General features: G+C 34.6%; 1 protein-coding gene across 2 annotated transcripts; it reads left to right on the top strand.

The window, feature by feature from the left end:
* Positions 1-9,547: 9,547 nt before the first annotated feature.
* LOC114256975 (protein NRT1/ PTR FAMILY 3.1) lies at positions 9,548-23,415 on the top strand. Of its 2 annotated transcripts, none has more exons than XM_028196687.2 (4): positions 9,548-9,885; positions 19,295-19,512; positions 20,356-20,915; positions 22,094-23,415. In XM_028196687.2, exons 1-4 carry the CDS (start codon positions 9,759-9,761, stop codon positions 23,037-23,039), a joined length of 1,851 nt encoding a protein of 616 aa, XP_028052488.1. In that variant the 5' UTR covers positions 9,548-9,758; the 3' UTR covers positions 23,040-23,415. The 2 variants fall into 2 exon arrangements, with proteins under 2 accessions (XP_028052488.1, XP_082747208.1); XM_082891082.1 differs by lacking the exon at positions 9,548-9,885 and adding an exon at positions 13,508-18,307.
* The last annotated feature ends 269 nt before the right edge of the window (positions 23,416-23,684 follow it).

The raw sequence follows: 23,684 nt of genomic DNA, 5'->3' as shown, positions 1-23,684 counted from the left end.
TTTCATTTCACAAAACTAAATTCATGGATATTAAAGCCACAACCCAACTCAACTTAATATGATCAATCCAAAATAATTCCAATGTCATAGTTAATTCTCCTTTTTAGCTATTAACACATTTACACAAACCATTATAACAATTTACAAACATTATTCAACTTTACCCTTTTTTAATTTACCAAGTCAAAACATTAAATTAGGGTTTTCCCCCCCCCTCCCTTTTAACATAAACATGTTAAACTTATTCTTCAATTAACCCAAACAATCATCAATTTAACAATCTCATTCACAATTAACAAACCCTAGATTCCCTTTTCATGACTTTCAAAGAAGTCCTTAATTATATGATTTTTATGCAATAAAATCTACCACATATCTATCTATAGATGAGGTATTGAAAAAGAGTAAAAAAATTCATACTTTAATGTTTTGACTTGGTGAATTAAAAAGGGGTAAAGTTGAATAATATTTGTAAATTGTTATTTTGGTATGTGTAAATGTGTTAATAGCTAAAAGGGAGAATTAACTATGGCATTGGAATTATTTTGGATTGATTATGTTAAGTTGAGTTGGGTTGTGGCTTTGATATCCATGGATTTAGTTTTGTGAAATGAAAAGAATGGATTGCGGATAAAGAGTGGAGTATGTTAACTTGGAAAATAAGAGAATTGATTTTTGAAAAGAAAGAAGGAAATCATAACACCATGTGAATTTCAAAAACGAACTTGAGGTTGGATTATGAATATTTTATTTTACTATTGTTGTTGTTGGATTATTATAATACGTGTGTTGAATACATACATTTAGAGGTTTTGTCCTTGGTCATTGGTGGAGGATGATATTATTGTATTGAATAATTTATGTGTATGTATTACAACTGTGTTAGTTGTACTTTGTTATGTTGTGATGATTGGTAGTGTATACTGCGCTGAGAATGAGAGGTACCATTACCTTCCAGCTAGCACCTGGAGAATTGGCTACGTTTAGAATGAGAGGTACCAGTACCTTCCAGCTAGCGCTTGGAGAACTTGGCAGAAGTACCATTACCTTCTAGCTGGTGTCTGGTAAATTGGCATTTCGTTATGGAAATGTGTGTCCTTGGCTTACCGTGTTTAAGGCAGGTAGAGTAAAGCTTATTTTTCATTATTAATATACCTGTTTATATCATGCGTTATGATGGTTATAGTTCAAGAAGGTCAATTTGTCTCATGTGTTGAGTAGATAGTTATTGCGTGCTTCTTGTTTTTTTTTTTGTTTTTTTTTTCGTGTTTCATATACATATGTATATTTGAACGTGTTGGAAAAGGATGTAGACCATGCGTTGAGTTCGTAAATAATGAGGAGGAAATTAGAGATTTATGAACATGTTTCAAACTCCAAAACAAAATAATTGTTATGAGGTGTTTTTGAAATAGGAAATGAAAAGGAAATGTGAACTGTCTGTATTGTTGAAGTAATTGAATAATTTTGGGAAAAGTACTTATGTAAATATTCGTTGGTTATAAACTGTCACATTATTTATGTAGTATGAGACTAAGTATTCATAATCATAGCTATCTGTATGTTGTTATCGTTTAGGATCATGTTGAGATCCTTATTGGACTTTATGTTCATCCTACGTTGCTAATCTTTTTTCAGGCGAACATCGATAAGTGTTTTAAGGTCATGGATCTTCTTTATCTATTGGCCATGGGGCAATTTTTTTTGTGGGCAGAATGCCATTGATGTAAAACGGTTAAGCCCTTTCTCTTAATTTAAAAAATGTAACCCTACGAACAATTTATATAATTATAACTCCTGTTGGCATTTATATTGTATTCGGATGAGAGAATCTTTATTCATGTGTTCTTGTAAGTGTAAAGAGTTTCTACATGTTATCTCTGAAATTGAATCTATAATAATGGTTTAGTAATGGAATCCGAGTAATAAAAAGCGGGGCGTGACAACTTGGTATCAGAGGGAGCGGGGTTTGAATACTTTGGACTCGTGGGAAGTGGTTTTTACTACAATGGGTTCGCTACGTGCGGTGAGGACGTTGCATATAATTAGCATAAGTGTTGGGATTTATATGTTGCATTTATGTGAACATGGGATTAAGTTTCTTGGATAGTACTTGTAGCCGGTGAACTTGCTTTGAGGTCCTATTAGAAATATGCCTAATCAACGTGGTTTCTGATAGGAATTCCTTAAGAGTTTTGGGATGAGTGGCTATCTTTGTGGACTTGATTTAATTATGTGTTTAGATGTTTAGTTGTTTATATGTAATAGAATTGTGTGTTTCGGGGCTTTGTGTGTCTTGTAACTTAAGGGTGGTGAGTGTGTACCTCAAGAAAGGCTGTTGTGTTGTGCACTAGGTTTGGTTTTGTTTTGGGGTTTTATAGGATGTCTACACGAGAGAATAGATGATGGATGAGTAGTAGGAATGCCAGTAGGGGCACAACAGTTCCTTTAGCATCTGCCGTTGTAACATTAGCTGTCGGCGAGGAAGTTGCACACAAGATTGTGAGAGTTGTACAAGATGCTCTAGCTCACAATGAGGGTGACAACGGGCGTGCCCTCAAGTTTATTAAGGAGTTTCTTCATTCCAATCTACCGGAGTTTATGGGGAAGGCTAAACCGTTGGAGGTAGAGGATTGGTTGGAGCAAATTACCAATACTCTTGATATACTCAGAGTCGAGGATAAGGAGTTGAGGACTTCTTTGGCGGGTTTCTAACTGAGGAGTGACACAGGGTATTGGTGGAAGTATGCTAAGAATACTGTAGGTAACACGTGAGTTGCTTATCGAGGCCTTTTTGGCCAAGTATTTCCCTCATTCTGCTCGAGAACGGTTGAGGGAACAATTTGTTAAGTTGCGTCAAGATGCTACTACTTTGGCATTGTTTGAGATGTGGTTTACTAGTTTGTCGATATTTGCTCCATAGTTGGTGGCAACAGAGGAGTGTCGTCGTTATGAGTTTGAAAGGCGGTTGTGTAATGATATCTGGGAGAAAGTAGCTGGATCACTATGGAAGAAGTACTATACTCTATTGTTTGTTTTGATTGTGGTCATCTGGGCCATGTTAGACTTTCCTGCCCATTACTTGTGAATTCTTTAAGTGTTTCAGAACCTAGTCAGACTCAATCTAATTAGTCTATTTGGAGGCGGTATCGATACTAGAACTGGGCAAGCCAGGCTTCGAGAGCCTCGCAAGGGTCAACCTTTCAACTAACATAGTAGTATTACCCTGGAGAGGGGCTTTTGTATTGGGGGCCGATGATTTAATATGTGAATCTTTTTGTTGTTGACTAGTGTACTGTTGGATGTTGAAACACCGTGATTATGTGTTGTATATGTATATATGTTGTTGTTGTTTGGTTATCCTCCTATGTTGGGGGCACACAGTGAATCTCGAACTCTCTTTTATATATATGTAGTGAGAAGTTGTTAATGAGATCGATGATCCTAGTGTTGTTGTATGTCTAGTATTAAATTATGAGATAGCTATGTGATGGCCTGTGAGCCTTGTTCAGGTTGGAAGTTGTTTGTTGAGAACAGGGAATCCGTGAGTTATTGTAATTAGTGTGGTGGTATCGTAAGGGTCGAGTTATAAGGCTTTGGATGTGTTGAGTTTAAAGGAATATGAAGCTTTAGAGTTTTGTGGTATTGGCGAAGTTATGTGAGAATGTCTGAGGAAGTGTGAGATTTGTATCTCGGGTTAGTGAGAATGGTACTGGTGTGTTGTTTAGTGTTTTGGGTTTTATTGGTTAGTGAGTTCGTTGTGATTCTATCAATCATGAATAGGGGTAGTGTTTGTGTTGTGATTTGTTATAAGTTGGTAACTATGTGTGGTTGGAATGGGTTAGTGGTGCTATTAGATATTGGGTGGAGTTTATGAGTGAGAGGAGAATTTCGTGAGTAGATGCTAGGAGTATTCCTTGGAAGGGAGAACAGTTTGTGTTCTTAGGTAACGAGGGTAGCGATGGTCAAAATTGTTTTATATATTAGGGATTGTGTGATTGTCATTGATCATGTCGGTCTTGTGTTTGAGATATAAAGACATGCTTACTATGTAGGCATAGGGGTGATGATTTCCTTAGGAACAATGATGGTATGGTTTAATCTTGAGAAATCCAATGAGATTAAAAAATATGAGGGATTGTGTGTGGAACTCCGTTTTTGGAGTAAATGGTGTTGAGTAGCACATCAGTGTTTGGTGTCGAGTGTAGAGGTTTATCGAGTTGATTAGTCGGTTTGTTGATATCGGGGTTTAGTTGACAAGTAGTCACCTTGGAGAAAGCTTAGGCTTGTGTATAAAGGTTGATAGGTTATAGGTGTCTTGGAATGATTTTGCGAGCGTTGAGTCTTGTGTATGTGGTTGGGAAGCTTGTGTGAGAATTGTTTTGGATTAGTGAAAAACCCCGAGTTGGGGTAACGTATTGTAGATTCTTCGTTTGTGTATGCATTTGTCTTGTGTAGCTGATAATTTATGATAATGATTATAACAAAATGAAATTGCAAAATCATGGATTTTCTTGTGCCTTATTGTGTTGATAGCACAGTTGTTATTTTTATTGACTGTAAAAACAAAAATGTTACATTTTATGTTGGTTGTGGCATCACCACATGAATGATGGGTGTTGTTAGGTGACAGTAGAGGTTCACCGATTGTAATATTGGAAAGGAATTGAAAAATGGATTTTTCCTAGTGTTATGGTCTTCTAATGGCTTTGTTAAAATAGAAATGTTAAGGATTTAATTTAATTTAAGTGGTATGAGGAATTTCAATGAGTAGTCCTTGGAAATTAAATTATGGATGGTTATGTGTTATGGGCATCACCTTATTTTTGAAAAATATTTATAAAATTTTTCAGTTTCACATGGAAAATGTAAAAATATATTTTGATTATGAACGGTGAGAATTTGAGTATCTTTTGAGAAATGTTTTATATACAAGAGAATGATTTTTAAAACAAAGTTTTGCTATCGTTTGTTTTACTTGGGATGATGAATGTTGAGTAGTGACTCAACTTGGATCGCTAGTCGTGTGTTTATGTGTTTTGTTCTGAGGAGGGCTTGGCATTGTTGGAGCTTATTGTGCTAGAGCGTTGTCTTTTGGGACGTGTTTTCGTACTAAGTCCTCTTCTTTTGTGAGAGTTAACCGAGGGTTTTGTTGTGAGGGTAGTTTTCTTTTCCTAAGTGCTCGGGTGTTGAGTGCTTTGTGGTCGGTTTGCCTTGTGTTTTGGTGTATTCTTAATTTCAAGGATGAAATTGCTTAAGGTAGGGAGGTTGTAGCACTCTGTGTTTCTTGTTATAATGGAACTATATTTGATTATTTGATTATCTTGATTGAGAACCTTCTTAGTTAATATGTGAGCCTTAGTTGAGCTGTTATCATAGTGGTTGGGTGAGATTGAATCAGAAACTCCAAATTTGAATAATTGTTATTGAGTAGTTGTCACTCTTTTATCATTTTCTCTCTCCATACTTTGAATCTTCATGTAAGGCTAGAACCATTGGAAAGCTTACTTTCGGGGCTTCAATTTGGGTACAAGAACGACCCTAAAAGGAGTCCGGACGAGAGAGTTATACCTGTTTGAATTTTGTGTTTCTGTTCTGAAAGCATGCTCGCTCGAGCGAACTGCGCGATTTTTAGAGATTTTGGGAGCTTTCTTTTCTACGTTAGAGCCAAGCTTCCTTTGCTCGAGCAACCAGGTCACTAACAGACATTATAAAGTGATTTTTTGGCCTAAAATTTTTATTTTTCTTCCTCTATTCTCCTCCTATCCTCCAAACCCGAAACCCTAACCTTCCAAACCCTTGATTTCTCTTCTTTTTACCCAAGATTCACCCCAAATCTTTCAAGAAGGTTGAAAGGCAAGCATAGATCAAGACTTCTACCGATTGTTTTGCGATTTCATTGGAGTTTGAAGTTGGGTCTTCATCTTTAGCTTCGAATCTTGAGGTAGAGATTTCTTTGCTCATTTTCAATACCTCATTCATAAATAGATATGTGGCAGATTTTATTGCATAAAATTATATCCATTATGGATTCTTTGAAAGTCATGAAAAAGGGATCTAGGGTTTGTTAATTGTGAATGAGATTGTTAATTTGATGGTTGTTTGGGTTAATTGGAGAGTAGTCTAACATGTTTATGTTAAAAGGGAGAAAAAAACTCCTAATTTAATGTTTTGACTTGGTGAATTAAAAATGGATAAAGCTGAATAATGTTTGTAAATTGCTATTATAATTTGTGTAAATGTGTTAATAGCTAAAATGGAGAATTAACTATGGCATTGGAATTATTTTGGATTGATCATATTAAGTTGAGTTGGGTTGTGGCTTTGATATCCATGGATTTAGTTTTGTGAAATGAAAAGAATGGATTGGGGATAAAGAGTGGAGTATATTAACTTGAAAAATAAGAGAATTGATTTTTGAAAAGAAAAAAGGAAATCATAACACTGTGAATTTCAGAAATGAACTTGAAGTTGGATTATGAATATTTTATTTTACTATTGTTGTTGTTGGATTTAAAATCTCATGAGAGTTGAATTATTATAATATGTGTGTTGAATACATATATTTAGAGGTTTTGTCATTGGTCATCGGTGGAGGATGACATTGTTGTGTTGAATAGTTTATGTGTATGCATTACACTTGTGTTAGTTGTACTTTGTCATGTTGTGATGATTGGTAGCGTATACTGTGTTGAGAATGAGAGGTACCATTACTTTTCAGCTAGCACCTAGAGAATTGGCTGCGCTTAGAATGAGAGGTACTAGTACTTTCCAGCTAGTGCCTGGAGAACTTGGCAGAGGTACCATTACCTTCTAGCCGGTGTCTGGTAAATTGACATTTCATTATGGAAAGGTGTATCATTGGCTTACCGTGTTTAAGGTAGGTAGAGTCGAGCTTATTTTTCATCATTAATGTACCTGTATATATCATGCGTTATGATGGTTATAGTTCATGAATGTCGATTTGTCTCATGTGTTGTGTAGATAATTATTGGGTGCTTCTTGTTTTTGTTTTTCATGTTTGATATACATATGTATATTTGAACGTGTTGGAAAAAGATGTAGACCATGCGTTAAGTTAGTAAATAATGAGATGGAAATCAGAGATTTATGAACATGTTTCAAACTCCAAAACAAAATAATTGTTATGAGGTGCTTTTAAAATGAAAAATGAAAAGGAAATGTGAACTGTCTGTATTGTTGAAGTAATTGAATAATTTTGGAAAAAGTACTTATGTAAATATTCTTTGGTTATAAACCGTCATATTATTTATATAGTATGAGACTAAATATTCATGATCATAGCTATCTGTATGTTGTTATTATTTAGGATCATATTGAAATCCCGATTGGACTTTATGTTCATCTCACGTTGCTAATATTTTTTCAGGTGAACATCGAGAAGTGTTTCAAGGTCATGAATTTTCTTTATCTGTTGGCCACGAGGCCTTTTATTTGTGAGCGGAATGCCATTGATATAAAAGGGTTAAACCCTTTATCTTAATTTAAAAAATGTAAGCCTACATGCAATTTATTTAATTATTACTCCTGTTGCATTCATATGGTATTCGGATGAGAGAATCTTTATTCATGTGTTCTTGTAAGTGTAAAAAGTTTTCGCATATTATCTCTGAAATTGAATTAATAACATTGGTTTGGTAATGAAATTCGAGTAATAAAAAGCGGGCCTTTTGTCTCAATTTGTTGGTCCCTTCTGAGGATTTTAACCTTTTAAGGGATATAAAATCATTATACTTAAATTTAAAATTTAAAATATTTTTTCATTAATGCCGGTCTCCTTTGCTCCCACTAATTAGATGGTAGTGGGTCCCGCCATTAATGATGTGATGTTTTGGTCTTGGAGTTGTGTTTTTTTTTTTTTTTTTTACTTTTTTAATGCATTAGTGCTATTAGTGGTGATATTTTTAGTGAGATGAATCATTGTTGTTATTTTGAGATATCTCAAAATGAAATAATAGACCAACAAAGTACGACGGAGGGAATACAAACTAAAAAGTCATTAATAGACAAAAATAGCATAAAATAGATTAAAATAGTAAAAAAAAGTCACTATAATAAAAGTTATCACGATACTAATTTTTTTTAATTATTATTATGTTTTTATTATAAAAAATCAAAAAATTAACTAAAATAATCACTTTCTAAATGAGCTCCACCCTAGGCAGGAGATCTTTTGACTAAAAAAGTCAAAATCAAAAAATAAATTAAAAAGTCAACAAATTCAATTTTATTAAAAAAGAGTTATATCGTACATATTAATCAATCATTTTCTCTTACAATTATCTATTAAATTAAAAAAATTATTTTAAACGCATTAATTTTTTTCACCTCATAAAAAAATTGAAAAAAACAAAAAAATCACTTAAAAAAAGGGTAAATTATAAATACACCTATTGAGATTTGTTTAAAATACGAATTGCCTCATGTAGTTCTTGAAATTATATCCCGCCTCTTGAAGTTTCTAATTTCATTACAAATAAATTATTAAGTGAATTAATAGTTTTTAATGATATTATAAATTTATTTCAATTAATAATTCAAATAATTTTATTATTGTAAAAAAGAACAATTAGGGATTTTTTTTTCCAGTCAATTCTATTAACAAAAAAGTGAGGTTTTTAGGTTAAGGTCTTTGATATTAAAATTTTATAACATAAAGGATATGTAATATTTTTATAGTAGTTGTAGTCTCTCAATATTTTCATAGAGAAATTTCTCTATGATGAGTTAAAATTTCTCTAATAATATTATTGGGGGATCTTAACTAATAACAAAAAGGTAAATTATAAATGCATCCCCTGAGATTTGTTTAAAATACAGATTGCTTTCTACGGTTTGAAAAATTGCAAGAATTTTTTTATTTAATAGAATTAACTAAAAAAAATAAAATTTCTAACTGATCTCTTATATAATAATAAAATTACCTAAATTATTAATTGAAATAAATTTAATACATAATAAAAAATTGTTAATTAACTTGGTGATTTATTAATAAAATTGGTCATTTGTTAAGAAATTAGAAACCATAGAGGCGAGATGTAATTTTCGAAACTATAGAGATAATTCGTATTTTAAGCAAATCTCAAAGAGCGTGCTTATAATTTACCCTAATAAAAAACATATTGGACCTCTTTTATTATCAAAAGTTGGAGAGAGATATTTCATTAATTTTCTCCAAAAAAATTCTACAAAGGAGTATTTATAGTTTTTCAAATCATAAAAAATATTTTATATTTTAAATAAATTTCAGATGATATATATATAATTTACCCTAAAAAAATATCTAAAGCTGCTCTATGTTTCAGTAAATTGTTTTTTAATGGTCATGGTTGGCAATGGATTTTCGAGTTAAAATAATTAATAAAGACAAAATAAATTAAAATAATTAATAAAATAAAATATCACATCTAAATCTCTTAACTGTCAAATTAATTATAAAAAAAAAATACCAACAAATTTTTTAAACACAATTTTTTATTAAAATAACTAAAAAAAAAAAAAAACCATCTTCGCAAAAAAAAAAAAAAAGAAGCTCAATATGAAGATCTCTGCAATGCCTAGGAGGCACACAACACAGCAACCCATACACAAATTAATGAGTAAAGACAACTCTATAAATTGAACATGACATAAGCCACCACATGATAAGAGTCACCACTTCTCTCTAGTTATTACAGGTCTCTCTCTCTCTCTGATCACCAAGTCACCTGGATACTATCTCTCTCTCAACCAGTGATATGGATATCAAGATGGAGCCTGAGAAGAACATGACTGAAAATGGAGAGGACCAAGAGAAGAAAGATCTTCAAAACAACAAGAAGCAGAAGAAGCTTGGAGGGATGAGAACAATGCCATTTATCCTTGGTCAGTTCTCTCTCTTTTTCTCTCTCTCCCTCTTATTTATAATCGATAAAAGAGAAATAGAAGAAGAGTAGTTGTTTTGCAATGATAAAATTCGAACTTAGACATTACGTCTGGTTAGCAGTCCCCTGGTTTTATCATCGGTTAGTTTGCATTTTCTTGTTCTTGTTCTAGCTCAAGTTTTTGTTCATTGCTTTATCTTGTTTAAATCACATACCGGAGTGTATGAAAAATGATTTTTTAAATAATTTATATATTTTTTTAATAAAAATACGTGTAAAAAAATAGAAAGATGACTTAACAATTTGTAATGTCGTTTTAATTTTTTTAATAAAAATCAAAATTTCCAAATAAAAGCCTTGCATAAACCTTTGCCAAGCATGGCTAATTTGGCATTCAACTTTTAGAGTTGTGAGATGTGAAAATATTTCATACCTTCCATTATTGTTTAATTTCAGTCCTTTGACACTTTTTTGGCTCTTATGAATGCAATTATCAGCTAGCAATTTGGTGTTGTTTTCTTTTTATAGTATGAGAATGCAATGCTTATGTCCACTTCATGTGCTTGGTTTAAAGTTTTGATTCTGTGAATTGATTCATTTTTCAATCAGTTGAGGTTAATTCAGAAATAAATTTTTAATAATTATATTATCCGGAATCAATTCTCGGAAATTATATTATCCGGAATCAATTCTTATCAAAAATAATTTTTGTAATTTTTTTATTATATGTATATATATATATATATATTTATTGATGATGTTGTGGGGTTGGCGTTATGTGTATGTGTTGATGTACTTGCTTATATAATTGATTATATAATTTAATAAATTTTCTTAATATGTATATAATTCCTATCAATTGACAAATATTTAAGAAAAAAAAAATTAAATTTCGAGCAATCGGATGGTTTGCGTTGCTAATCACTGGAGTGGTCCTACGGCGCGGCTTTGGCACAAGCTGGTAAAGCAGTCGCTTTGGGTTTCAGAATATTAATTATTATATTAGTCTATAAAAAATCTCATTGAAATTTAAAAGGTATCAACAAAATTCTGATTTAAAATTAATAAATGGTTGAAATGGAAAATTATTTAAAACTAATATATAGTTGCTTTTTATCGAAAAAAATCAAAAAATTTATTGATGTGGTGAATTATTTGAAATTATTGAATGGTTATATTCTAAATGTATGGGTTATATGTAAAATATGATTGATTATATTACTTACAGCTACTCTTTTTAAATTAAAGTTGATTAAATCATATCTTTACTCAATTATATCTGATGAAAGATTAAATGAATCAGCAATTTTATTTATCGAAAACGATTTAGCTTATAAGTTGGATTATGCAAATTATATTAGTAATTTTATAGTTAAAAATGTTAAAAGAATGATGTTTAAGTGATTTTTGTTATAATTTATTTAATTTTGTGTTTGATACTTTAATTTAGATTATTTTAATCTTTTCCTTATTGTAAACTTTAATATATATTTACATAAATATACTCAAAGTAACCTTTTAATGAATATTGTCAAATATCAAAAAAAAAAAAAAAAAAAAGTTCCGTAATTATTTTTTTAAAAATAAACAATACTATATGTACTAATTAGTGTACTACTAACTAATGTATCAATTAATGATATGATATAATTTCAGAGATTTTTAATATTTATAATGTGATTAATGAGTATGGTCAATAATAATATCATAACTAGTGTTGATATTGACTATTTTGAGAAGATGATTATAACCAACTTTTTGATTAAAAGCTGCTTATAAACTACTTATAAGTAATTTTTTTATGAGAGAAGAAGTGAGTTATAATCCGAAAAATGAATTATAACTCATTTTAAAAAAAAAATCATATTAATTAGTATATTAATTAATACATATAACACCATCGAAAAATATATGTATAAAAAGTCTCATTAAAGTTTATTTTCAACCTCGAAAAAGTGCGAACCTGATCCCTATCAACTTTTTGGGTTGGCTTGGATTTTTTTGGGTGTTGCGTGCGTTGTTGCAAGTGGTTGGATTGGTTTTAGGGAGGTGATCAGTTATTGTCACTGTTGTGATTTTTTGCTCCCTATTATCAACTTTGTTTTTTAATAATAATAATAAAAAACTTTGCTTACTTCGATATTCGATTAAAAAAAAAAAATTGTTTTAATAAAATTATAATAATTATATTTGATTATTTGGTTAGAAAAATATAATTTCAATAAATTTTTTATTAATTTTTTTCAATCTAACACTCATGTAATAGTAAAACTTTGGAACTTGAATCCATTGAATTTGAATGATAGGAACAATTCATTGCCACATAGTAAGTTAGCAAAAAAAAAAAAAAGTTAAAAAATACTGTACGAACTAATGAATTTTAAAAAAAAAATTTAAGTACTAACTCAGGACACTTACCACATTATTGATATGAGTCCTCTTTCAAATTTTTAAATTTTTTTTATTGCATAATGCAACAATAGGTAAGCAAGATTTATAAGATTTGTTAATTTGTGTAATATTACTCAAAACTTTTTTGTTTGTATTCTATTACCCTTTTGTTTACTAACTTATGTGTCATAAATATGATCATTGTGAGACCAATTTGTTGTTGTTGTTGTTGTTGTTGTTGTTCTTTCTATATATTATATTTTATTTTTTAATTTTGTTTTGTGTTAAAGACTTGTTTGGGGTTAGTTTTTGATGTGGCCAATCACATCCAAAACTAAAGTGTTTGGTCTCAGTTTTCTGAATTTAGTTTTTTAAAAATTGAGTTTTTTTTTTTGTATTTTTTGTTTTTAGTAAATATTTTTTAAATTTTAAGTAATTTTTTTATTTTTTTGGATGCATCTTACTTAAATGTATCTAAATAGTAAAATATTTGTGAAAAATTATTTTAAAAAATTAATAAATACACAAAAATAAGAAAAATACATTGAATTTTCATTTTTTTTTTGTATTTTTTGGTATTTAGTATTTTTTTTAAAGATTTTTTTCACAAATATTATACTTTTTAAGTGTATTTATGTTAGGTGTGTCTAAAAATTAAAAAAAATTGCTTAAAATATTAAAAAAAATTCATTGAAAATATTAAAATACAAAAAATAAAAGAGTATATTTTCTGGAAACTCTTTCATGAAAACTGGAAACAAACAATAACTACATTATATTTTTTTTATATAAAAAAAAAATGTTTTGAATGTATCCCAACCCAGTTCGGATATGCCAAGTTCAAGAATTTTTTTTAAAATTTTTGTTAACTTTTCGTAATTCTTTACTTTTATGTTCGTAGGACTTTTTTTTATTTTTTTTTATTTTTTAAACTAAATTTTATTTATTTATTTATAAATTTTATAATTTTCACTTGGAGCAAAGTGTATAAAAAATAATAGGTACACCTTTTATTTTGTTTTATTATAGAAATTGAATTTCAGATTTTAACTTTTGATCAAAGAGTTGAGATTATTTCAACGCACTCTAGGAGACAATAGTGTTAGAACGTGAACTTGATGTACTATTTTTATCACATGGTAGTGTTTGATGAGGGGTCCATTTGTTTTGAAAATGACTTTTGTCTATCAATGAACAGCCTTTATACATTTTTCTATTTTTTGTTTGTTTGTTTATTTATTATTTTTTTTTTTGTTGTTTTTGTTTTTCATCATCAGTTTGGCACTCATTTGATAATCGCAATTTTTTAAGCAAAAATCCTGTCTGTTTTTGTTTGTATGTTTGATGAGAGGGTAATTTGTAAATAAATTAGGCCGAGCTAGGAAGAGTCTTCTTTGGGAGTTGGACCGCGTAATGGGCCGAGATAAGGGCTGGTGTAGCTCGGTCTTAGGCCAAGAAGACATCTCATATTTTGGGTTTGGGTCGAACTATGGACCGAGGTATCGGTAGAAAGAGGGCCGAGCTAAACGATAGCTCTGCAGGGCGTCATCTTGAAGTCAAGACTGATAGTAGTGCTTAAAGTATCACAGAGCCGAAGTAACTTGGCTGACCGCAATGTTAGCTGAGGTAAAGATGTCAGCCGACATAAGTGGGCCTGGTGGTTAGCCGAGGTATTGGTGAGAAAGGATGTCGGGCTTGGTATAGTTCGGCCGGTCTTGGTATAACTCGGCCGGGCGCCATCTACATCATTACTTAAGCGTGTGACCGAGGTAACTTAGCTCGGTGTGGTTGCAGCAGCTTATTAAAAGGAGGTAGCATCAATGGCGAGGGCCAAGCTGTGTATGGCTCGGCAGGGTGGCATTCGTTAGATCGGCTTTCGATCACACGGTCCGAAGGGCAGGGGACCGAGATAAATCAGTTCGGGCAGGAATGTATAACCGAGGTAAAAGGTTCAGCCATCTCACTTGGCTTGCAGTGATGAGACTTCTAGTAGGACTCTGCTAAGGAGAGTTAGAGTCCTACTGGGATTGTGTAAACCATCTCACTTGGTTGGTAGTGAGTAGGAGTATGACTCTTAGGAGGACTCTGCTAAAGAGAGTATAGTCCTGCTAGGATTGTGCAAAACCATCTCACTTGGCTGGTAGTGAGTAGGGTGTGTGATTCCTAGGAGGACTCTCATAGGGAGAGTTGGAATCCTACTAGGATTGTGCCAAAGTAAAGTCTATAAAAGCTCATGACCAGACTTTTGTACAGGTATCCAAATTCTTACTCTAGAATACACAGAGCATATTGTCTATTGTCTAGTTGCTGACTTAGGCATCGGAGGGGTTTCCGGCACACACCCGTCGGCTAGCTCACATTTGTGTTTTCAGGTGGCAAAGCAACGTTGTTTGGAGGAGTGCAAACTTGATCAACAGGATCATACGAGAAGAATTATTTCTTTCCCGTACAATTGGCGCCGTCTGTGGGAAATTCACAAAGAGCAAAACCTCTTGATCAAGTTTTCCTCTCTAGTTGAAAGCAGTGGCGCACAATGAAGACTTGCCGCAATCTGCTATAGATGGGCAAACTCCGGAAGGGGGTGGGAGGCACGAAGGTTTACCTTCTATCCCACTCCTGGCGGAATTAGATCTCCAGCGAAGGAATCCGCGGAGAGAAGCAAGAAGAAGACAGGGCTCAAGTCCACACCGCTCTCGGAGCCCTGATAGACAAAGGCGGAAGATAGATCATCAGGTTCTCGAAGATCGCGTAAGGGAGCAAGACGAAGTAATAAGAAGAATAGCGGCTGACATAGAGTTTATGAAGAGCGAGATAAAAAGCAAAGAGGTGGCAACAAAAGAGGGGAGCAGAGGCAACACACACTCTTGCCACTCAGAAGATCATGGCAGACAAGTCACACTATCACAAACTGAAAGTAGAAGCCTCAGGTCGGGTGATACACAATCAAAGACTTCCAGGACACGCTACTCCAGACCTGAGAGAAAGAAGACTGAAAGGGCTCGAAGGAGAGAAGACACTTAGGATCGTGACCCCCGCAGAGTCTCCGCACTACAACGATTGGCTCCTAGAACACATAGGAGTGTCGAGGTTGGAATTCCAGAACCACGGCTCGCCTATGAACCAGCAGACAAAGCATTAGCAAGGTTGCAGAGCTCACCGTTCATCCTGACAATTGGGGACACACCATTACCCTTAGGCTTCCATCAGCCTAAATTCATAACTTATGAGGGGGAGTTAGACCCCTACATACACTTAAGCCACCTTCGCCAGGTTATGGCCGTGTATCGACGAAACGAGCCCTTAATGTGTATCATGTTTCCGTCCAGCCTTGGCGACATGGGTTTAGCATGGTTTGAAAGGTTACCAGAAGGTAGTATAGCCTCATGGGCGCAACTAACGGAGGCATTTGTAACCAGATTCAGAACAAACACCAAGACGCCGGTAGAGATTGACCAGCTTCTCTCCATCAGCATGGGCAAGAAAGAAACATTGAAGTCTTACGACAATCGGTATTGGGAGACCTTCAACCAAGTAACAAATTGTCCTACAAACCTAGCTATTGCACAGTACAAGCAAGGTCTGTTAGTGGGTCATAAATTGAGAGATTCAATAACAATGACGCCACCTCTTTCTATGGAAGCCCTGATGGAGCGAGTGCACCAACACATCTTGGTAGAGGAAGATGGGATGCACACCAAGGTAGAGTTCGATACAAACAGTGATATCAGACAGAACACCTTCGGCAAAAGTTAGCACGGTTGGAAACAAGGACTAACCAAGCGCAACAAGTCTTTGCCCGATTTGGGGGGCAATCAAGAAGTTTGGCAGGAATAACCAAACGCTTAGCCCTATGTTGGCCGGAATAACCAACATTTAGCTCTCCTAAGCCGAGATAAGGATATCTAGGCTGCAGGAAGTTGACAGGTTTGACCAACAAATCTTTGCCCGACTTGGGAGGCAATCAAGAAGTTTGGCAGGAATAACCAAACGCTTAGCTCTATGTTGGCCGGAATAACCAACATTTAGCTCTCCTAAGCCCAGGATAAGGATCCAGGTTACAGGACGTTTGGTCGGAATAACCAAACACTTTACTCTAGATTGGCCGGAATAACCAACTTAGAGGTTGGCTGGAAAAACCAACACCTCTCCTAAGCCTAGGATAAGGATCCAGGCTGCAGGACGTTTGGTCGGAATAATTAAACACTTTACTCTAGGTTGGCCGGAATAACCAACTTAGAGGTTGGCTGGAAAAACCAACATCTCTCCTAAGCCTAGGATAAGGATCCAGGCTGCAGGACGTTTGGTCGGAATAACCAAACACTTTACTCTAGGTTGGCCGGAATAACCAACTTAGAGGTTGGCTGGAAAAACCAACACTTACTTCTCTTAAGCCCAGGATAAGGATCTAGGCTGCAGGAAGTTGGCAGGTATGTCCAACAAAATTTTTGAAACTCTTTGGCCGGGATGATGGTTACCTCGGCCAAAGCAGGTTGGCAGGTTTGACCAACAAATTTTTTTGGAACTCTTTGACCGGGATGATGGTTACCTCGGCCAAAACAGGTTGTCAAGGTTTGTATAAACCGAGTTAGTCTGTTCGGCAAGACACAGAAAGAACAACTCGATGTATACAAACTTGTAGGATATATACGTTAAAGGCAAAAAATCAGGGCTATTCAAATTTTTGGCATGACGATGGTAACAAGGAGAACAAGGATATTGAGGACACGCCATGTATCCTGAGAATAACGTCGTACCAGATTAGTGGAAGGACATGCTAAGCAACTGATAAGGCTTATTGGGATCGAACAAGCCGTGAAACCGAACAACTTCTTAGCTCGGCTGAAGGAAAAATAATCCCAATCATGCTACGCAGATGGAATTAAGGGGCAATTGAGAGGGTAATTTGTAAATAAATTGGGCCGAGCTAGGAAGAGTCTTCTTTGGGAGTTGGACCGCGTAATGGGCCGAGATAAGGGCTGGTGTAACTCGGTCTTAGGCCAAGAAGACATCTCTTATTTTGGGTTTGGGCCGAACTATGGACCGAGGTATCGGTAGAAAGAGGACCAAGCTAAACGATAGCTCTGCAGGGCGTCATCTTGAAGTCAAGACTGATAGTAGTGCTTAAAGTATCACAGAGCCGAAGTAACTTGGTTGACCGCAATGTTAGCCGAGGTAAAAATGTCAGCCGAAATAAGTGGGCCTAGTGGTTAGCCGAAGTATTGGTGAGAAATGATGTCGGGCTTGGTATAGCTCGGCCGGTCTTGGTATAACTTGGCCGGACGCCATCTACATCATTACTTAAGCGTGTGACCGAGGTAACTTAGCTCGGTGTGGTTGCAGCAGCTTATTAAAAGGAGGTAGCATCAATGGCGAGGGTCGAGCTGTGTATAGCTCGGCAGGGTGGCATTCGTTAGATCGGCTTTCGATCACACGGTCCGAAGGGCAGGGGACCGAGATAAATCAGTTCGGGCAGGAATGTATAACCGAGGTAAAAGGTTCAGCCGTCTCACTTGGCTTGCAGTGATGAGACTTCTAGTAGGACTCTGCTAAGGAGAGTTAGAGTCTTACTGGGATTGTGTAAACCATCTCACTTGGTTGGTAGTGAGTAGGAGTATGACTCCTAGGAGGACTCTGCTAAATAGAGTATAGTCCTACTAGGATTGTTCAAAACCATCTCACTTGGTTGGTAGTGAGTAGGGTGTGTAATTCCTAGGAGGACTCTCATAGGGAGAGTTGGAATCCTACTAGGATTGTGCCAAAGTAAAGTCTATAAAAGCTCATGACCAGAACTTTGTACAGGTATCCCAATTCTTACTTTGAAATACACAGAGCATATTGTCTATTGTCTAGTTGCTGACTTAGGCATCGGAGGGGTTTCCGGCACACACCCGCCGGCTAACTCACATTTGTGTTTTCAGGTGGCAAAGCAACGTTGTTTGGAGGAGTGCAAACTTGATCAACAGGATCATACGAGAAGAATTATTTCTTTCCCGTACATTTGATATTGATGAGAAATCAACATAATCAATCAAGTATTCTACTCAATAATTCACAACTGTCCTCTACCCACTTTTAATTTTTTATTATATATTTTTAAATTTGGAATAGAAGAACAATTACAAATATAAAACAACATTACACCAAATTGGATAACTAAAGTCCAATGAAAGGTAGAATGCCTAACAGTCACTCACCCTAACAATCAAGGTTCTAAATCGTGGTATCGGGTAACATAACCGTATCAATCGCAGAGTATCGGTATCGGTACTATCGATCGGTATGCATCGGGAACCGGATGCCGCGGCAGTGAAATTTTAAAAATCATTTCACAGATTTTTCAGCTTTTTTTTTTCCCATACCGGTCAGAACCGGTGAGTATCGGCCCGTCGCGACTTGTGTAACGGTTACAGACTGGTACGTACCGAGACTCGGCCGATACTCCTCCGATTTTCAATCTCAGCGGTATACCGGCCTGTATCCATCGCGGTACTCTATTTTTCCGATACGTATCAGTCGATGTGTAACGTATCGGCCGATATTTAAACAATGCTAACAACCATCACTAGCCCAAATTAGGGAATGAATAAACAACTATATATATACAACCCCCATATTAAAAAAAATGATAATAGTAAACACCATAAAAAATATTAAACGTCTTCTTTCATAAATTGAATTCACAACCTCACATTACGAAATAATGCTACACGGCTAGATGAGAAGCTTAGGTTAAATAACAACTACTCCAACAACTATTTATTATTATTATTTTTTTTGAACTTGACCTTAATGGGCCGGGCCTCTGGGTGCAATGATTGGCCCACAAACAAATGGAGTTTTAAACAAAGAAGTTATCAAAGTATTCCCATTGCGGGTCAACCCAAAGCCCACTATTTATAAGAACATTTGCCATCATATCATTCTTCTATAATTTTTTCAACAATATTGGTGGGTTATGTAAAAGGACTTTTGAGTGATAAACTAATAAAATGTGATTGTTGTTGTGTGATTTTTGGCAGCAAATGAAATATGTGATAGATTTGCAACAACTGGATCACATGCGAACATGATAACATACTTGACCAAAGAGTTGAACATGCCAATGGTAGCAGCAGCAAACACACTGAGTAACTTTGCAGGGACAGCCAGTTTAACACCTATGATTGGTGCTTTGATTGCTGACTCCTTCGCTGGCCGTTTTTGGACCATCATTGCTGGTTCCGTCATTTATGAACTGGTCTCTCTCTCTCTCTCTCTCTCCAAGAACATATGAACTATTTTCTTAATGTTTCTTTAATTTTATTTTTATCTCTTAAATTATTGCTATTTTTAAAAATTTCATTCTTAAACAATCAATTTAGTTGCTAGAATTTTTAATTTCAACTGAGGTAGTCTAGAGGAATGTCCAAATCAGTAAACTTCAAGTCTAATTTGATGGGCACCCAAGAGTATAATTGACTTGGTAAGACTTGAGAGTTATAACTTTCAGTTACCTGGTTTCAACTCATGACGAAGCCAAGATTCTTGCTTTTAGTCTTATGTTAAGAAATTTGAGTGTCTAATTTGATTAGATGGGGATCGTCTAATCTAACTAGAAGGATTATGTCGTGGGTTATCCAAAAAGAATAAAAGAACCTGATTTGATAGGTAAAAAAATAATTTTAAAATTTAAAAAATTTAAGTCATACTATTGAACACTCATTTTTGTTACTATTTTGAAATAAGAGAGAGAGAAGAAGATGAGTACTTGATTATATGATTTAAATTATTCAAATTATAAAATTATCTTTTTGCCCATTAACTTAGATGTTTACCATTGTGATTTGGATGGATGGTCTCTAATATGTAAACTAAAATTAAAAATCTTAAAAATTAAATAAATAAAATTGATAGCTTAAAGATATTAAAAAAAATGACAATAATTTAAGGGATAACAATGATTAACATTTTTTCCCCAAAATTTTGTGACACTTTTAATCATCCGAATAATAATATACATGACAAAAACAATGTAAGGAAAATATTACTACCATTTATTGTTTTGCTATGATAAATTGAAATAACACAATTGGCCAAACAGGGCTTAGTGAGCATAACCATATCAGCCACCCTCCCCCATCTCCGCCCACCGCCATGCCCAACTCAAGTAAACTGCAAAGAAGCTTCAACTTTCCAACTATTCATCCTCTACATCTCCCTCCTCCTCTCCTCCCTCGGCTCGGGTGGCATCCGACCTTGCGTTGTCACCTTCGCCGCCGACCAATTCGACATGTCGAAATCAAAAGTAGAGTCCAGAAGCTGGAACTTCTTCAACTGGTACTATTTTTGCATGGGAATGGCCTCACTGAGTGCCCTAACAGTAGTTGTTTATATCCAAGACAATGTGAGTTGGGGTTTGGGACTTGGAATACCCACCATAGCTATGGCTGTGTCTGTGATAGTGTTTGTTTTGGGGTCTCCTCTATATAGAAAAATGAAACCAGGTGGGAGTCCTTTGGTTAGGTTGGCTCAAGTTGTTGTTGCTGCTGTGAAGAAGAGGAAAGAAGTTTTGCCACATGATGTTGGGGATTTGTATGAGAATAGAGAGCTTGATGCTGGGATTTCTTACAATGGAAGGCTTCTACATACTGACCAACTCAAGTAAGATCCACATTTTTATTTATATAACAATGGTAGTGATACAAAAACTAAGGCCTCCTTGGAAATAGGTTAATTTAGTAACTTTTTGATTATTTGGCTAAAATATGAGCTAAAAAAAACTAATATATTTTTGGATGACTTTTTGGCTTTTTACGAAGAGATGTGCAAAAAGTAGAGAGAAAAGAGAATCTTTGACTTTTTGGTATGGATTGTTAGCTTTTTGGCTAATTTAATAATTTTTTGACTTTTTGACTAAAATAGGGAGTTCCCAAACGAGGCCTAAGTAGAATTGGATACAAAAAGCATATGGATGAACAAGATTTTATACTCATCATCTATTTGTTTTCTGTATCTCGTTTTTGTGTTTGGATATTCTACGTTTGTAAACATACAGATATTTACGAAGTAATCTAAGTTGAAATATTTTCGCAAAGTGTAAAATGAATTAATAAATTCTACGAATTTCATTTGAGTCTAATTGATTAATGGAAGTTGTGATATTTTATGTTAGGAATTATGAAAAAAATATTATGAAGATGATTATGAAAGATTCTCTATCTTTAGATTATCCATATAATAAAACACTACACACTAATCACATACTAATTAAGGAATGAAAAATCTGCATGATATATTTTTCATGATCCCTAATATTATTGATTTTATATCAAGTCTCAACAAAATTAAAAGAATAAACTTGTGAGGGTCAACTCAAATGTTAAGTTGTTCAGATTCTACTAGGGAGATTTTAAGTTTGAGTTTTAATGTGTTTTAGCGCGATGTGTGAGGTTAGCATTTGGTTGCATATATTCCGAGTTTGTTTGTGAGATATGTCTAAAGAGCCCTTTTTTATCAATTATTAAAAAAAATTAAAAATTAAAAGGATCAAATACGCTCATTATCGCAAAATGACGTTTTTTTTTTTGTTTTTTTGTCTTTAAATTACGCATTTTGTTGCATTAGGGTCCCCCAATTTTTTTTAATTTTATTGTGTGTGTATATGTTGAAGTTGAAAAAATATCTCAACTCCAGTTAATCAATTAAGATGACATGAGAATTAGGATAATTCAAACTCACATTTCATAGCTTAGAAACTAAAATTGAAAAAAATAAAAGGACTAAATAAGTTCTGTTTGTCTGATATGATTAAAACTGCTTCTTATACATGTTATTTGAAGGTGGCTAGATCGGGCAGCCATTGTAACCGAAGAAGACACAAGAGATCCAACCTCCCCAAACCTGTGGAGAATCGCCACCGTCCACCGTGTTGAGGAACTCAAATCCATCATCCGGATGCTCCCCGTCTGGGCTGCTGGAATCCTCCTGGTAACCGCCCAATCCCACCAGCACAGCTTCATCATCCTCCAAGCTCGCTCCATGGATCGCCACCTGTCCCCCTCCTTCCAAATCCCTCCTGCTAGCCTCTCTGTTTTCTCCATCCTCACCATCCTCATCGGCCTTGTCCTCTACGAGCGGGCTTTCGTGCCCTTTGCTCGTCGTTTCACTAAAAACCCTGCAGGCATCACGTGCCTACAGAGGATGGGGATAGGGTTTACAGTCAACATTCTTGCAACTATGGTGTCTGCGATAGTGGAAATAAAAAGAAAACACGTTGCAGCACATCACAACTTACTCGACAAGCCTACCGCGGTCATACCCATAAGTGTGTTTTGGTTGCTACCGCAATTTTGCTTCCATGGATTGGCAGAGGTTTTCATGTCAGTTGGGCATTTGGAGTTTTTGTATGATCAGTCGCCAGAGAGCATGAGAAGCACAGCCGCAGCGTTGTATTGGATATCGATATCATTGGGGAACTTTATTGGTTCTTTCATGGTGTCAATGGTTCATAAGTATAGTGGGAAGGAGAGGAATTGGTTGCCTGATAGGAATCTCAATAGGGGGAGATTAGAAAACTATTATTGGCTTGTGAGTGGTATACAAGTATTGAATCTCATGTATTATGTGATATGTGCTTGGTTTTATAAACAGAAGCCATTGGAAGAGGTGGGTGATGAGAGAAATGGTGAAGGGGGTGATGTGGAATTAGCTAGAGATGATCATAAGACACCATCTAAGGCATTGAATGCTGCCGATGGAAATGAGGAAGTGGGAGTGACCAAGTGATGATAACTTGAGACGTACAAAAATTTGCAGCACTGGGCTCTAATTTTAGTGAGGGCAAAAAGGAATCATGTCTATTTTTATCTCTCTCTCTCTCTCTATATATATATGTTAATAACCAAGATCTCCGCGTAGACATGACTATTGCTAGACTTTGGTAGAATTTGAAGAGAATAATTACTCTCATGTAATATGTCATTCTAACCAAGTTTAGTAGAAAAACCGAAGTTAGATATATGTTGACGAATGAAGTGTTGTTTTATCAAATGTAATATTTGAGTTTGAATTTGTACACTATGCAAGCTTTCCATTCTACCAATTGTTAAGAAAAAAAAAAAAAGAAGGTGGAAGCCTTATTTAAGGTTTGAACTTCACTGAATTCTTGTTCATCACTACGTTAATTATTTGTATGTGGTAACTACTTCAAAGACTGGATTAGTTCAGTTGGTTATTCTTGTACATTTTATTTGAGAAATTACGTTTCCCTAGTTATGAATTTTTTAATTATTTTTTTATTGTACAGGGTTTTTATTTTCTCTCATATTGGTGGGCTGTTTCTATTTTTTTTTTTTTTTAATACAATATATTTTTTTCTCATTTTTTTGTTGGGCCGAATGTATTTGATTTACAGACTGCGGAGGTTCTTGA

Source organism: Camellia sinensis, chromosome 10, assembly GCF_055761805.1.
Source record: "Camellia sinensis isolate YWXY chromosome 10, ASM5576180v1, whole genome shotgun sequence".
Classification (NCBI taxonomy): domain Eukaryota; kingdom Viridiplantae; phylum Streptophyta; class Magnoliopsida; order Ericales; family Theaceae; genus Camellia; species Camellia sinensis.
The sequence above is the reverse complement of the archived record's forward strand: the minus strand, read 5'-3'. Positions and strand labels throughout refer to the sequence as shown.

Excerpts from the sequence above, each read along its gene's own strand:
- LOC114256975 (XM_028196687.2), top strand. The coding sequence starts at position 9,759 with ATGGATATCAAGATGGAGCCTGAGAAGAACATGACTGAAAATGGAGAG. Across the intron at positions 9,886-19,294 it reads AACAATGCCATTTATCCTTG|CAAATGAAATATGTGATAGA; the intron begins GTCAGTTCTCTC and ends GATTTTTGGCAG. Across the intron at positions 19,513-20,355 it reads GTTCCGTCATTTATGAACTG|GGCTTAGTGAGCATAACCAT; the intron begins GTCTCTCTCTCT and ends TTGGCCAAACAG.